Here is a 16928-nt window from a genome sequence, read left to right as displayed (position 1 = left end):
TCCCTAAAAGCAGGCTCTAAAACCTCATGGAAAACCCGGACCCAGAAGAGTTGATGCAGCAGCTAATGCCCCTGGTTCTGGTCCTGCAGTCATTCACTGATCAGCCACAACATTAAAACCACTGTCCTACTATTAAAAAAACGACCACATATGTCGTTTGTGCAAGCACCTTATTACGACCCACAGTGACGTCTTCTTGTTAATCGACACCTAGCGGCCGTAATTCTGACATATATTAAGTAGAGGTGGCAGTTATTGTTGTTTCTTTGACAAGCAATTTAACCCCAAACCACGATCTTTTAAAACTAACCTGGTATTTTTATGTCTAAACCTAACCAAACAGATACCGTTCAATAACGTTACCCACGTTTATTTTTGTTACCATGACGACAAAGCTCCGGTACGCTGTCGCTGGCATGCTGCCACACTGCAATACGTCCTGCCGCCGGTAAGGGCGGTATAGGAAACGATCCTCTCAGTCGTATTTAAGTGTAAGAACAGACTGATATGGTTGTATGAGCTGGAAACTTGTTGCAGTCAACCTGCGACAGGTGAAGTGAATAATATTGATGATTTCAGTACAATACAATGTTCAACCTAAACAATACCCCCACCCCATCCCTTTCAACAACACTCCCCAACGTCAGGGGCCGACAAAGAGCCCAAGGTGTTGACCTGGTCTCCAAACTCCCCAGATCCCAATCTGATCTAGCATCTGTGGGATGATCCAGAGCAAGCCAGATCCATGGAGGCCCCACCCTGCAACCCACAGGACTAAAGGATCCACTGCCAACGTCCACCAAAGAACACCCTGTGTTCATGCCCCAATGGGTCAGAGCTGTTTTGGTAATATTAGGCAGGTCCCACAGATGCTGGATCAGTTGGGATCTGGGGAGTTTGGAGGCCAGGTCAACACCTTGGGCTCTGGGTTTTGTCATGTTCCTTGATACATTTCTGAGGAGCTTTTGGCCCTGCCATTGGGGAGTGTTGTTGCCATATGGGGTGTGCTTGGTCTACAATAACATCCAGATAATTGTCAGGACCCAAAGTTTCCCAACAGACCATTGTATTGTACTGAGATAGTCAATGTTATTCACTTCATCTGTCATTGGTTTTAATGTTGTAGCTGATTGGAGCAGAGGTACAACTTTTATTTGTCCAAATACTTTTGGCCAAGTATCTTCATTTAATTTATTTCTGATAGTTTTATGTGTGTTCTTAATCCAACTGTCATGTTTTTTAATCAAATACGGGACAGTTGCTATCGTCCATTAATGGAAATAAAGCTTGTTTAAATCTAAAGTTGATAGTGAAAGAAAGAAGGACATCAGCAACACAAAACATGTCAGTAGAGGCTTTGTGCTGTAAAAATGAGGTCGATTTAAACAACTGGGTCTGGAAATGAGGAGAAGACGAAGAACCAGGGGACACACAAATTCCTGAGTGAGAGCAGAAATGAACCAAGACAACACAGAGCTCTGTAGTCTCTCTCCCCCTCTCTCCCTCTCTTACTCTATAAACTGAATGCAGGTCCAGGCCTCCACTCCGGGCACATATTTCCAGATGGGGGACAATAGTGCTTGAATCCATAAAAGACAAAACTAAGATCACAGAATCCGAGCCTGTTGTAGATTTTATTCCTGTAGACAAAGACAGAGGTGCACCCATAAAACCACACCAAACCATAGCTTGAAATTTACCATATCTACACAACAACGCTATAACCTGCTGAGTCTACCAAGATTGTGGTAAATTGAAGGGTGTTTGCTGGATTAACTCAAGAACACCAGACGTTCCAATGGATCTCTACTTCTGTAGTTGGTTGACCGTTACAGATGATTTAAGAGCTTCATAGTTTCAAATAGGCATCAAATATACTCAAATTTACTCAAACTGAGCAAAGGAATAGCAATAAGTCCAGTTCTCCTCTCTATTCCATGGGGTTAGGGTTAGGGTTTTTGCTTGAGGTTTTAATCTGGGTTGCAGCAGTGGTGTCTGTAGGTACTTAGTAACAAAACAAGTATCAATACTAAGGAAAAAGCTGGAAATCAAATAGTTCGGCCATAATCAAAACAAGTTCAAGAAATAGATCAGAGCCCACTTGTCTTCCAAATCTACCACAACTCTGGATAAGCAGATGACAAGTCAGCAAAACCACACTTGTGATTTTTGGAAACCAATTTTCAAGGTTCTGAACCTATTTATTTTTGGTTAAAATGCTCCGAATGGCTCAAAACTAAGTGCACAAACCAGACGGGAACCTGCTCCATGTTGGTGGAAAAGGAGTGTTAGTGAATTTCCCTGCTAAATTCAAACATTTATTGACTTGACTGGAGTTCCTTTTCACGTGACTCTAGTTTCCCACGCATCTGACTAAGGCTGAATGACTTCTGTAGGAATCAGGGCAGGTTATTCATCAGATACATTACAAAACACAGTCACAAGATCATCATTAAATATCACTGAGAGGCACTTGAGCATAGCAACTACCTCAGGGTTCCTGTTTCCCTGCTTTTTGTCGTAGTCCCTGAACGCACCCTTGATCCGAGCCAAATTTCCCTGGTCAACCAACATTACCAACTTCTCAGAGAGGATTGTTTTGTTTATTTTTTCCCTCACCACAAAGTGACACAAGTGTGCAGAGAGGGAGAGTAACACAACAGAAAGCGGTCAGAGTATCTCTTTAAGAAATCAAATCACCGCAGGAGCCTCTCAGGCACATGACGTGGCCCCCCTGGACTCCGAGGAGAAGGGTGGAGAAGCTCTATCCTCCCTCTCTGGAGCCGTTTGAATCCTCTTGCTTCACAAGTGTTTTCCCCTCAGCCAGCTGCTCACATCCTCTGCTGTAAATCTTTACACTTACAACTTGTCCTCTGTTCACCTCCTCTCATGAGAGATGACGAATGAATTAAGAGTTTAATTCCAAAACAAGATCTGAAGAATCTAATACTCACCCTGATTAATTTAATAATTGTTTTAATCCGTCTCTCTCTGGTGATTTGAAGACCTTTTACCAAATGGTTCTGTTTCTATGCATGACATTTATAAAATCTTAACCAATTTGGAAAATGTGAGAGACCACACATATGATGACAAAGACACAACAACCAGAGTCTGGATTCTGGTTGTTGTGCCTCTGTTTTGGCATTTTAAGATTGCACATTAACCCAAGATACGATTACATCTAAAGACGTGAAGGTCACTGATTGGCTCTGAGAGACGACATGTTCATTATGTCTCTGTAGCTGTTTAGAACAATACAAATCAAATATGGATCACCTATTGAACCACTTGCCACAAACAATATGTGCTGAGTCCTTAACACAATTGTGGTGTTTTATAAACAACTCTGACCTTTGACCTTTTGTACTGTCAGTGGTTCATAACATCGATTGAGCTGAACCCATCCCTTTTAGTTTGTGGCCTTATTCAAATGAAGCAGTGTCACAAGTTCAACATGACTGCGAGCTGTTTGTTTCAGAGTGATTTTCTCTCCTCAAACTGTTTAAATTTGAATAATTTCGAGGATGTCCTGAAGAGGTAAAACTACATGCAATATTTAACAAGAAGAAAACAAACACTGGAGAGAGCTCTTGGGAAAAATAACCAAATTTGTCTTTTTTTCCCAACATGCAACCTCTCAGATTTATTAATCTACTAACACTTAATATCTGCATGATATCAAGGATTTAGTCTTTCAGAGTGATTATTTTGTCAAAATTCTCACCATAATGTGTTTCATCTTTGTCCCTTTAATCATTTTGTGACAAGTCGCGCCCCTTTCTTTGTTAAACAAGACAAACTCCACTGTTGGATTTGCTGCACTCTGCTCTGCAACACTTTCCAGGACTTTCCAGGACTCTCCACTTTCTGTGAAAACTGCTAGTTTGTAGGAGAACGTAGCCCTCCTACCTCCTCCTCCACCACCACCACCCCCCTTAAAAAAAAAGCACATCTGGTCCTCAGAGCGCCCCCCGGGCCCCCTTTAGCAACCCCTCCCAGACGTGAACTTGGCCTACCTAAATGTTTTTGTTCATGCAGTCTGTGTCTGTCTTATGGAGAGAGGGGGGATGGAGTGGGAGAGAAACGAGGAGGAATTTCAACATAAACTGCCTTTTATTGACACAATTGAAAACATCAACACAAGAAACTGAAGAGAGACAGAAGAGAGGGAGTGTGTGTGTGTGTGTGTGCACGACATCAAGCATGTAGATATAAACTCGTCTGTGCAGGAGACCGAGGGGAAAAGAAGAAGAAGAAGAAGAAGAAGCGGATGGGAGCGGCCACATTACATCATCCGTTCCAGTTACTACCACGGCCTCGCGCTAATCGAATCAGCGCTGTCGCTTGGCCAATCAGTTGCCATGACAACCAAGGTGTCAATTTAGTCAATCAACCAACCGGCTTTGGTCGACCCTTTTCATCGTCCACGTTGGGTTCTTTTAACACCAGACGTCACAAAAAAACGCCGTCAGGCAACCGTCAACGAAAACCGGTCGTCCAATCAGCCGACAGGCAGGCAGGCAGGCAGGCAGTCAATCACATGGAAGCAATTGATTAGAAACAGCTGTCCTCACCCGCTCACTCTCCCTTTCTCCCTTTCCCTCCCTCCACCTCCTCATATGACTGAGTTCATTGTTTTAGCAGCCCAGCCCACTTTTCTGTGCTCGCGCAGGGAGCACGCTCCAAATTTACCTCCGTTACTGTTTGTCCACTCTGACTCGCTTCTTCCCTCTGTCTCACTTTTGTTCTATTTTTTTGTTCTACACTATTTCAGAGGAAAGGTCACAAGATGATTAAAGTATTAATATAGTAAAAGAAAAACGCGGCCCTCAGTAGCCTGATGATTAAGCTGCAGATGTGTTATTCTGCACAAACAACAATTAAGTTGAACTTGAACTTAACTGCTCTTGAATCCACAGTTTAACTCCTGGCTGGGGAGACAAACGTCTCTCTATCTCCTCACATTTCTTGCACTGCTGCTGTCAAATAAAGGCAAAATGTCCTCACAAAATTTGCTTTCAAACTTTTTGTTTCTGACCTTTCTTTACTTTTTTCTCCCTGTGGAAAAGGATATACTTCAGGCCTGTGAAAAGCTTTCAAATGAAACAACCTGAGAGGAAAAAAAGACTTTTTGTCCACATGTACTGAAAACTAAAACACTAAACCTGTAAAGAGGGATCACAGGTAGATGTAATTTAACTTTTAAGGAGTCAAAAGCCAAAAAGTACTTGGAAACCAACGCTTAATTAAATAAAATCTCTTTGAAATTGCAGTTTCTTTTTCAAAGGACAGACCCAGACTGTCGATCATCAGTCGTGTAAACACTGAGTCACTGCTGCACTGCTGCAACATAATTTCATAAAAAACAGTTTTAAAGACGCAAACAATTCATTCAACTTATCTGGAAATACTTCTTAAACATAACTCTGCCTTTCTTTTATTTATACATTCATTCATTTGTCAAATTTAACTCCAAATAAAAAGCAACTGGGACAAAATTATAAAGATGCGAGACCTCTGAAATTTCTGAGATATTAGTGTGGAAAAGTGACATTTTGAAGCCTGAAGAAATCCAGGAATTCACCCAAATCTGACCTACTCACAAGCCAATCACAGACGCCCCAATTCCAAATCATACAACTGAAAACATGCTTAACATTTACGACCTAACATCCTGTAATATGCTAACTATGCTAAAATATAACGTGCTAAACGAAGGACCGAAACATACATGACGCCTGTCTTTACGTGTGAGCTTCAGTGAACTCTTTCTCCAGACATCAATTAAGGCTTGTTAGTGAATCGTTAAGATGCACGACCTGCTAATAAAAGCTTCTTGTGCGATGTGAGCAGAGCTGATACATTAAAGACGTTTCTAATGACTGAAGGCCTGTTGTTTCTCGTCCTGCTCTGTGTTCAGTCCTCTGTGAGATAATTCAACATATTAGTCTTCTGTTCTCTGAGTGGATGTTTTTTTTTCCCTCTGCAGCTCACATTTTCTTTTGCTTTTTCTCACCATCCAGCCCAATGCACTTCAAAGCCTCAGTGTGACTGTGTGTGTGTGTGTGTGTGTGTGTGTGTGTGTGTGTGTGTGTGTGTGAGAGAGAGTGTGAATCAAATGTGATTGTTGCTCCGCTCACAAGGGGGATGCAGAGCAGGACCGGAGCAAAGCATGTGTCTGGCGAGTCTCATATTTCAAATGTTCAAAGACTGTGTGTGTGTGTGTGTGTGTGTGTGTGTGTGTGTGTGTGTGTGTGCTTATTTGTTTACAGGGACTGGTCCCAGGCCCATAAAAATGGGGACAATGCTGCCACTTTTGATTTGCTACTAAACCACACACGCCCCAAAAAGAGTTTAAAATCTGTCATTTCATTTCGTTGCATTACATCCGAATCCAAATCTGGGCACAGCACGGCCTCGAGTCACGCCAGGGTCAAAGGTCATCGTCACTTTGGTGGATTCAAAGTCAGTTTCCAGTTTGTGCTTCAGACTGGTTGAACACCATGATCAGATTCTGATTCATTACAGCTCAGGTCATATTATGAAAACACTGAATTAAATCTAATTAACTGCAGTTAATTAGTGAGTGACTAATTAACAGTGGCCTTGACCTTTGACCTTTAAAATCTAATCAGTTCATCTTTGAGTATACGCGGACGTTTTGGCCAACCTGTGAAGACAAACTTACGATATCAAGTCAAGACGGCCAAAAACGTTTTTTTATGAGGTCACAGTGACCTTGACCTTTGACCCCTGACTGCCAAATTCTAAACAGTTCATCTCTGACTCTGAGGGAACGTTTCTACCAAATTTGAGGAAATTCCGTCAAGGCATTACGGAGATATCACATTCAAGAAGATAAACACTTGCTTTACGAGGGTCCTTGACCTTTGACCTCTGACCTCTGACCACCACATTCTGATCAGTTCATCCTTGAGTCCAAGTGAACATCTTTACCTAATATGAAGAAATTCCCTCAAGGAGCTACAGAGATATCCCCGTCACCGCGCCCAGTGACCTTTGACCTTTGGGTCCAAACTTGAAGTTGGTGAAGTCAAAATGGCGTCTCAGGTTTTTAAGGCTGAACTTGATTTTTCTTTCTTCTTTTTAAAATGCAGCAGATTCTCTGTCCTCACTGTCCTCACTCCTCCCTGCCAGAGATGATGGATTACTGTACTGTTCAGTGTGTCAGGGAGCAGACGGTCATGGGAGTGAGCCATGCCCCCGTCTACACAACAACACACACACACACACACACACACACACACACACAACGACACACACACACACTCCTGCTGTGTGTGTGTGTTGTTTTAGTATGTGTCCTGTGCTGAGAGGAGGCGGGGTTGGAAGTGGAAGTCGCGGGTGTTTGCAGTGTTGATCTCTTGCTCTTTTTTTACATAAACACACACACACACACACACACATGGACACAGGCTGGGAGAGGATACACAACACACACACACACACACACATTCACAAACAAATACACACACACACACACACACTGAGGTGGCGTGTGCCAGGCCAGGTTTCTGCAGCGCCGAGCAGCCTGTAACTCAGCAGTCACCATATGGACTGGTACTGAAGTCAGAACACAGAGAGATGGAGGGATGGATGGAGGGAGAGGAGGGAGGGGGGGAGGATAGAGGGATGAAGTAAAAGGAGGAGGGAGAAAGGAAGGAAGGAAGGAGGGATGAGGTGTAAGTGAGGAGGGATTCAGGGGCAGAAATGGAGATGAGATGGAGGGAAAAGAGGGAAACGAGAAGGAATTTAGGGAAGGAGGGAGTGGTAAAAAAAGGAGAGGTAGGAAGGATGGAGGGAAGAAAGCAGGAGAGGAAGGAGGTAAGGAGAATGGTGAAAACTAGGGGAAGGATAGCAGACAGGAAATAAGGTGAGGGTACAAGAATTGAGAGTGAGAGGATGGGAGGAGAAATCCAGGGAAAAGGGGGAGGAAAAATGATGAAGGGATGCATGTGAAGAAGGATGGGGGAGAAAGAAAGAAAGGATGGCAAATTTTAAAGGAAAGAAGAATTAGGGAAGGATGGAAAGAGTCAAAATGAGGCAGGAAGGAGGTGAGGAAGGATCTAGGAATATATAAGGAGACAAGATGAAGGGATGATGAGAAAGGAAAAAAGAAGACAGAGATGGAGAGAAAACAATTTAGGGAAGGGTGGTAGGGATCAATGTAGGAAAGGAACCAAGGAGGGAAGGAGGAGGAGAGGAAGTGATGGAGGAATAAGTGCAGATAAAGGAAAGAGAAAAGGGAAAGAAGAAAGAAGGAGTGGAAGGATTAGGAGTATAAACAGATGGGATGGAACGAGAGCAGAGGATGGAGGGATTATAAAGATGGAGGGAGGGATGGAAGAAGAATAGAGCTAAGGTCCTACAGCGGAATTAAAGGGACAGTTCAGCTAAAAATGTGAACTACAAACAGGTGTCGCATTATTAACTGCCTGGACACAACAATCAGTGTCATCAGTTCCTCTTCTGCTTTGACAACACAAAATATCTGCTGGAAAAAAAAGAGGTAAATCAACCTGACTGAGCTGGTTTGTCACAGGAAACACTCAAATTTGAAAATAAGGAAAATCACTTCTTCATGAAAAAGAACTTTTTATATTTAGGACGAATCCAAAACTTTGTATCCTGTCTGAGAAACTCCTGAAAAAAACATTTCTAATTCCTTTTATATAATTTCAGACGAGCTAGACCGTCTCTAAAGTGTAAGTTTAAAAAAAAAGTTTTGCAAAACCTCAACAATTTCTCGAGATCTCACAAGTTTCTCTAGATTTCGAGAAAGTTTGAGATCCTGAAAGAGTTTGATGAAATCTCAAGAAACTTTCTAGTTTGTTTTTTTTCCTCCCGGGCTCCGTTATCTTTAGGTCGGGAATGTTCATCTACTTTTGCATCATTAACGGACGACAGGACACAAAACAAAAAAACTTCTGCACATGTAATTTAAATTAATTTTATATTCATTTTTTAAATCATTTTTTGCAAATAGTATTTTAGAGATTGTTTTTGCACTTTGTACTGGAGATATTTTAGGTAGTAATTATGTACTTAGCATACTTTTTTGCTTCCTGACTGAAAGCCAAGTTTCCCATCTGGAAGAAATAATGAGTGAAGTGAACTGGAGAAAAACTTTGGTCAGTTGTATTTTAAACTGGTTTCATTTTTGGCGAACACACCACTTTCTTTATCTGAACCGAGACTGTTAAGACGTCTCCAGATACTCTGATGTAAATAAACCATCAGAGTCTTAAGAAGCCTTGTTAACGAGCAGAAATGAACCACGAGTACGAGGAGCCCAGTGTTTTTGTAAATAACAGTTTATTTGAAAACCAGGTGGTCTGTTTCTGTGGCCAGTTTAGCTGCTGCCCTGTTTGGCGGCCAGCCTCTTGTCTCTCTCCTCGGCGATGGTCAGACGGATTCCCTTTCCTCTGGGCAGGGACACCCACGGCTTGTTGCCCTGCAGACGGGAGGAGGGGTAACAGGGGGGCAGGCAGAAGATTAATTAAAACGGATGAACAACAGCAGACAGGTGGAATCACACCGAGGGGCTGGAACTTTCTTATTTACACCAGCTAAATTAATTAGCGTTGAAACTGGTTAAAAATAATTAAAATTCAGGTTTATTACAGCTGTTAAAATGACTTTACAGCTCATTGAGCTACTTAATTTGTTTCAGTTGTTTCGAGCAAAAAAATTCAGTCAGTCAATTTGCTGTTTTTGTCCTGTGACAGTAAACTGAATACCTTTGGGTTAAATTGCACATTTTTCACTTATTTCCAACATTTTAGACAAAAACCATCAAGAAAATAACCTGCAGATTTTTCTAAAATGAAAATAATGGTTAGCTTGAAGCCCTAAATATTCACAGTCGAACAGATTTATTTTGAGATCCTGTAAAACCCTGAGCAGAAAGGATCCTTTAACAGTCAGAAATATATTTCCTATTGAGAATTTGGAGATATTACTGCAATCGCCATTCAAGTTTTCAACAGTAAAATGACAGATTTTAACGAGCAGCCGGAGAAAAGCTCAACACTTGATTGCGCTAACATTTATCTGACCGCCGACACTCGAGCGTGGAGCCGTCGTGGAGGTGAAGAAAAGCACGGGGGCCGAGGCCGCTGAATAAATGTCAGGCAGAAGAAAGACGCCCGAGCCGATGACAGCTCCGGTCACGTCAGCGGCCAAATAAATGTCAGGCAGCGGAGAGCGGCGTCCAACATTTTACTACGGACGCTCTCCACGGGCCAGGTCCTCGTAATCTCTGAATGTGTTTGATTTGACGGGACAGAGGACGACACACAAACCTTCTTACAGTTTGTCATTGAATGTCTACCTCTGCTTTCTGTGAGGGAAGCGAGACTTTACTTCAAAATAGAAACTGGACCTTTACTGTAGAGAAAACGAATACGTGTAGTCCTGAATCATGCTGCTGCTTATTTTACATTTGTCAGATCCAATCAGCTTCATGTGGGGATTTTTAAGTCTAGTTGTTTTGTCAATGTTTCCACTAAAACAATACTTATTCACAGTTTAGTTTATTATGAAATGAGGCTTCATAGGCTGACAACATCCATTATCAATTGATTATTTTAAGGACATAAATGCTGCCAAGTGCTGCGCTGTACTAAAGCTATTTTAAAGTTTAATTCCTCCTATTTTTTAATTAACTTGCACAAAACCCCAGAGAGAGAGGAGGAGGTTTGAAAGATGAACATTAAACTTTACATTTACAGATTTGTCTTATTGAGGAGCTCAGAACTTCTTAGAGGAGATGGTAGTGTATTTTCATTGCTGATCAAAACCAGAAATTGTCATCATTGCTCCAACGTTTTTAATCTCAGCTTTTCTTCTCTGCACCAGAGACTTTGTGAACTGAGACGACTCAGTACTACAGTGAATTTACCACCGTGGCTCTGACAGAGGTCTGTCCTGTCACCACGTTGAACTGTAGGTAAGTTTAGTACTTTACTGAATATTTCTGGAGTCCTCACCTTGCCAATGACAAAGATGTTGGAGAGCCTGGTAGCGAAGCTGTTGCCTGTGCTATCCTTGACGTGCACCACGTCGAAGGAGCCGGGGTGACGCTCCCTGTTGGTGATGACGCCGATACGCCCCAAGTTAGCACCACCAGTCACCATGCACAGGTTACCTGGAGGGAGGACGAGGAAAAAAAATCTGATTCGAGAAGTTTTCTTTATTAAAAAAAAAGTATAAACATTGAGTTAGCTGAAGGCGAGCTGAACGCACCGGTATCAAACTTGATGAAGTCTGTGATCTTGCCGGTGTCCAGGTCGATGCGGATGGTGTCGTTGACCTTGATGAGGGGGTCAGGGTAGCGGATGGTGCGGGCGTCGTGGGTCACCAGGTGGGGGATTCCCTTGGTGCCGATGATGATCTTCTTCACCTTGCACAGCTTGTACTGCAGAGAGAAAAACCAGCAGAGCATCACAATTAATCAAAGCTTTGAGTCTCTTTCATTCCTGGTCAGCTGTCACCGACTCTGCCTCTGCCATCTGCAGCTCTAACTCATCGCACAGCCGAGGATTTTAACCAGATTTGACCAAGACTTTGGAGAATAAACCAGTTGAAACGCCATCGGCTGCTGCAGCTGATCTTAAAGTTTGGCGAGAGACCAGATCCTTAAAACCCATCTCGCATGCCGATTACACCGGATAAGACGGCAAAGATTCGGCTAGGTCTCTAAAACCCAGCAGCCACTACATCAAAGGACAGACTGTGGTTGGTTTTAATCTTAACTGTAACCTCTAACTGTCTCCTCTAGCCCCTTATCCTTTCAGTACATGGCTACTTATACACATTCTGTTGCTGATCATCCCCTTTTCCATCTGTGGCAGTTTCAAATATCAACAAGTCGTGAGCTCTCAAAATTAAGGTCAAGGACGAACAACTTGAGGCTAAAATACGTTATAAGTTTCCAGTTCTTACCTTGGCCTCCTCGGCGGTGATGCGGTGGACGGTGAAACGTCCCTTCACGTCGTAAATCAGACGGAAGTGCTCGCCGGTCTTCTCGATGCTGATCACATCTGGACAGACACAAACAGTTGACAGTCTTAGCATCAAAAGCCTGTTCCTCTTTTACGTATAAATGGCAGATTTAAGTTATACAGAGGCTGCTATTAAACACAGCAGAAACAGATTTACAGCCAACCAACGCTCCTCTAACGTGTTGACTAAACCATCAGCAGTACAGCAGGAAATATTCCACCTATTTCACCAAGAACCAGCAGACTGACTCACCTCCACCTGTCTTGCCAGTTTAAACCATTAACAGCTCAGATGATTAGTTACAGTTTATTTCCATCACCAGCTACTACGTTACCAAGAGCATCAGGTCTCGTCTTTCTCAAAGACACCTGAAGACCACTAACGACTGTCTTCACATGTTCAGGTACTGGACAGATCAAGTAGGCAGATTATCTGTCTTTTAAGAACATTTAGGTTGAATGTTAATAAGCAAATGTGGTTATTAAGTCCAAGTATTAAGATTTTAAAGAAAACCATCAGGATAAAACAATAACAGGAGAGCAGATATTTATTTAACTTGTGATGGAAACTGTTTAGGAGTGATCCTTTACTGCTGCTGGTCTGGCAGAGCGTCCATGTATAAAAATAGGACGCTGTCATCTGCTGTGAAGACTTCCCTTGGATTTGGAAATTAAAACACCACACCTCCATATGAGGCTGTTGGCCGGCGTCGAGGTGGAGAGGAAACTGACGGGGTGACAGGTTTGGAGGAGGCGTGGCTGTTAGAGACTCTGCACAAAAACCAAGCATTTACAGACTGACTTGGTCTCCTCAGTATCTCACCTCAGTCTGGTCACAAATCCAGAGTGACTGCAAAAAGCTTGAGTCTCCAGACAACCAACCAGAGGAGAGTGTCAAACCTGACAACCGGCGCTCAAGAATCACATCTAATATGACGACTAACACGAGTCTGTTCCTGAACAGATTCACCTGAAGTGACAGCCGACGTGCTGAGATGGTTTTCTAACTTTCTCTAGGGAAGGAGGGGGGAGGCGCCTCCTTCAAAAGAACTCTCACAACAGAAACTCTGCTTTCCATCACTGTTGATGTTTACTTGCCTCTAACAAATTGGAATGACGTGTTTGAAATATGAACGTGTTGTTGTTGGAGCTCAGAACTTCTTAGAGGAATCGGTTGAGTAGTTTCAGCTCATTTCTGATCAAACCAACAAAGTCATCATTGCTCCTTCTACCTCCTCGTAACAGGCACTGACGTACAAATCCATCAGGATCAACCACACTACAACTTACAGGCTGAACAGACTCACATAATCTTACTAGATATTAACAGTACATCTCTACATTAGCATCAAACCATTAACCAAAGACCCCAGACTGTAGACTTTGTCAAAAACCTTCAGAGGACAGATGTGAGCAGCAGTGAAAGTTCTTCCATCAGCTCCACTCACCCATGAATCCAGCAGGGTAGGTGACGTCGGTGCGGACCTTGCCGTCGATCTTGATGAACCTCTGCATGCAGATCTTCTTCACCTCATCCCCAGTCAGGGCGTACTTGAGGCGGTTCCTCAGGAAGATGATGAGGGGCAGGCACTCCCTCAGCTTGTGGGGACCGGTGGAAGGACGAGGAGCCTGAGAGGAGGGAGGAGGAACGAGAGACGCTCATGATTTCTCCTCATGATTTCCCTCATCCTTATATGTACGACTACATTTCTATGCAAGGCTTGACAGGATGATAAAAACTCATGAGTACAGTTACAGAGCAGCTCTTTCTGATGAATGCCAGGTTGATAATTGTTACTGAAAAGAGCTGATTTTCTGCCTCATGTGAGCCACAAACAAGACTTCTGATCAGTGTTTCTCACAGAACTTAGTTAATTGATAATCAACTGTCTAAAATAACTGATTATGAAAATTAAATGATAAACTACTGACAGCTGATCTTTATCATGTGTGACACAAAACTGAAGATCTGTATTTTGGACTTTTAATCAGACAGAACCAGACACAGTTAGTTACTGTGATATCCCTCTTTTCCACACTCTTAACATTTCATGCATCAAACAGTGCACAGAGTAAATCGCCCACAAACAGAGTAAAGCAGGTTTTTTTCTAAGGATTAAATCCTCAGATGTCTTGACATTTTTAAAACACAAAATGCTGCTTTTCCAGAAACCTTTCAGACTCATTTGTACTCCTTAGATACAGACAGAAAACACGCTACACAACAACTCCCTGCTACAGGATTTAATGTTTGCATTTAATTTTCACCAGGGATTTTCCTCTTAGAGAGGCTGATGCTTTGCTTCTTGAATTCTTGAGCTAAAAACACGTGAGGATGCAAACACTCACTTTGGAAAAGGTACATTTCACTTCACTATCACTGCCTGTTTGCTACATAACATTTTACTGTAAACACCAACAAACCTGCCTTCACACAAAATGTAAAACATCAGCGTTAAGCAGAGGTCAAAGCTGAATTTAATCTAAAACAGTAGTGGAAACCGCACTTACGAAAACTCCGGTGAGCTTGTCCAGCATCCAGTGCTTTGGCGCTGCGACGCGCTTGAGGTGCTTCTTCGGTCCTCTTGCCTGGAGGAGAGAGGACAAACCCGGTCAACAACGGGGCAAACAACCGGCGGTGCTGCTCCGAGAATATGACAAGAACCATGGCTGTGAAATAGCGGAGCTGGCGATGTGGGAAACCCGATTTAGAAGATTGCACACTAGGTCAGACCGGTTAGCATGGTACGCTATCGCCGGCTGCGGCCTAGCTAAGCTACAGCTATCCCCCATTAGCATTGGTTTAAGTTTAACAATTTTATTAACTCATAAGTGCAACTTCAGTCCCAAAATGTAGAAAATTCACACAAGTTTACGCACAAATTGTATTACTGACTAACTAAAGAGCACGTTCCCGTTATCTTAGCGAGCTAACACTGATAGCCACATTCAAGCTAACGAGCCGTGAATGGGAGAAGGTGATTTTAAATCATCGATAAATAGCAATAATCGGTGTTTCTGGCCACAATTTAAACATCTACCGTTTGATAAGATGTGTCATTTCAAACTAGGACATATATGTGTGCGATAACATAACAGCAGAAAGCGATGTTAGGTGATTATTTCAGAGAGGAATCGTGAGGAGAAACAGCTCACCATGTTGGAGTCTGCGGGGAAAAGGACCTCCTGTCTTCCGGTATTCAATGATAAGGCCGTCTACGGCAGACTGGGAGGGACATACATGCTGAAAGTCGTAGTGTAAATTTCTCATAAATCCGAACGTTTTCCCTCTTGTTCTTCGAGTAGAAATTATTTTTCACCACAAAATCATCCTATATAAAGTAGACATGAGCTACTGTATAGTTTACTGATACAAAATGAACAACTTTGAGCTGCTGTAAGTTACAATCATATCATTATTATGTTTTTTCTCCAGATTTTAAACAAAAATTACAAATATTAAACAATAATGAAGGTGTTAATAGTTTTTGGATTAAAAGAAAAATAAAGCTGTTGATCTTTTTACCTGTAAATTTGCATTTATGACTATGAAATTCATATTTATGTTATATTCTAAATGCCAAACACCACATTTTTATCCTCCAGGAGCCATTAACAAATAAAATAAATATCATATATAACCTCCTTTTATCATGCTGCCAGTGCATCTTTTTACTCGCTGTGTTTCAGACTGTCTTGGTCAGGAAATGCCAGTTTTGCAGGCAGATCTCAGTCTTGTTTACACTTTATGGAGATAAAACTCCTCCTGGGTCTGTCTCTTCCTCTGCCAAATGATACCAACTGATGCACACATGTCGTCTCTCTCTCTGAAGGCATCTCTGCTTCCTCCAGGCGGCAGGAACTAATCCCAGAGCTCGGGACAAACCTGGAGTCTATTTATACGTAATAAAAAAAATAAAAATGCTCCCTTGTGTACATTCACACATTTATCTCTGGTGACCCACTTTTTTCCCTTATTTTTCTTTCCTTGAAACATAAATCTTCAGAACGTGCAGTGTGTTTCCAGCAGAACCAACCCACTAACCTACATTTTATTCAGACTTGCTTTTACATTTTGCAAAAAACTTGGAGGAACTCCACGACATGGCTCACAGCCAGCAGCAAGTTGGGGGACCTATCACTTTAATTTCCTGACCCACTTCTTTAAAAACATACTGGTCACTCAATACACAACCCTGGACGTTTTAACTGAGGATTGAACGCAGATTTGTGGAGTCGTATTGCAAAAGTTGACAGAATAAAGAGGCGATATTTGTTCAAACTGGCTGTCTAAAGTGTTGTTTAATGCAGATGTAGAGCTGATGGCGGTAATGAAATGAGTGTGTATGGTTTAAACTCTTCTTGGTTCAGAAGTACAAGAAAATACACACATTGTGGCCAGATTCACCCTTTTATGAAGTGCTTTGTATTCCCAAACATGCATGTTGTTATGACACACAGTCATGATTTATTAGTCTCCCTTAATTATTAACATCCTTCTCTGTTTTTTGTTTGTTTGTTATTATGTGCAGATGTTGCTATAGCCATATTAATTCTTGGTTCTTTTCTCAGATGTCTATCCATCTAACCTTTGTTGAACCTAGAAATAATTTTAAAAAGATGCATTTTTACAAGAGAGGCCTGGGCAAAATGTCAGGAAGCAGAAACAATAACATGAATATAAGACCAAAAGAGCACAAAAGTGAGAAGTCTGATTAGTTTCTTCCTAAAAGGTAAAGTTTATCTTGTAAATGAAGCTTGTACTGGATTATAGTGCAGTATATTATCTATATTGTAGTATCACTGGTCCTACATATTTATTTTTGTGTCTCTGCTGTTTTAAATCCATTTACTCTTTATTATTTTCTTCTCTAAGATGCATGCCTCACTTTTCCCTCT

At 42.0% G+C, this 16928-nt stretch overlaps 1 protein-coding gene and 2 non-coding genes across 3 annotated transcripts; all 3 read right to left on the bottom strand.

The window, feature by feature from the left end:
• Positions 1 to 9320: 9320 nt before the first annotated feature.
• rps4x (ribosomal protein S4 X-linked) lies at positions 9321 to 15266 on the bottom strand. Its single transcript, XM_018703823.2, has 7 exons — positions 15186 to 15266; positions 14541 to 14618; positions 13478 to 13658; positions 11971 to 12068; positions 11272 to 11443; positions 11016 to 11173; positions 9321 to 9478 (listed from the first exon to the last, which is right to left on the bottom strand). Exons 1-7 carry the CDS (start codon positions 15186 to 15188, stop codon positions 9377 to 9379), a joined length of 792 nt encoding a protein of 263 aa, XP_018559339.1. The 5' UTR covers positions 15189 to 15266; the 3' UTR covers positions 9321 to 9376.
• LOC127143281 (small nucleolar RNA SNORD61) lies at positions 10773 to 10845 on the bottom strand. Its single transcript, XR_007814572.1, has one exon. It is a non-coding gene; the product is annotated as a small nucleolar RNA SNORD61 (small nucleolar RNA).
• On the bottom strand, positions 13177 to 13252 carry LOC127143282 (small nucleolar RNA SNORD61). Its single transcript, XR_007814573.1, has one exon. It is a non-coding gene; the product is annotated as a small nucleolar RNA SNORD61 (small nucleolar RNA).
• Positions 15267 to 16928: the final 1662 nt, after the last annotated feature.

The sequence above is a fragment of the Lates calcarifer genome, linkage group LG14 (genome assembly GCF_001640805.2).
Source record: "Lates calcarifer isolate ASB-BC8 linkage group LG14, TLL_Latcal_v3, whole genome shotgun sequence".
In the NCBI taxonomy this organism is placed as follows: Eukaryota; Metazoa; Chordata; class Actinopteri; family Centropomidae; genus Lates; species Lates calcarifer.
Note: the sequence above shows the minus strand (reverse complement) of the source record. Positions and strands in the feature narration are given on the sequence as shown.

Coding starts and splice junctions, on each gene's coding strand:
- rps4x (XM_018703823.2), bottom strand. Junction 11,174..11,271: donor CTTCATCAAGTTTGATACCG/GTGCGTTCAGCT, acceptor TCCTCCCTCCAG/GTAACCTGTGCATGGTGACT. Junction 9,479..11,015: donor ACATCTTTGTCATTGGCAAG/GTGAGGACTCCA, acceptor TCCCGTCTGCAG/GGCAACAAGCCGTGGGTGTC.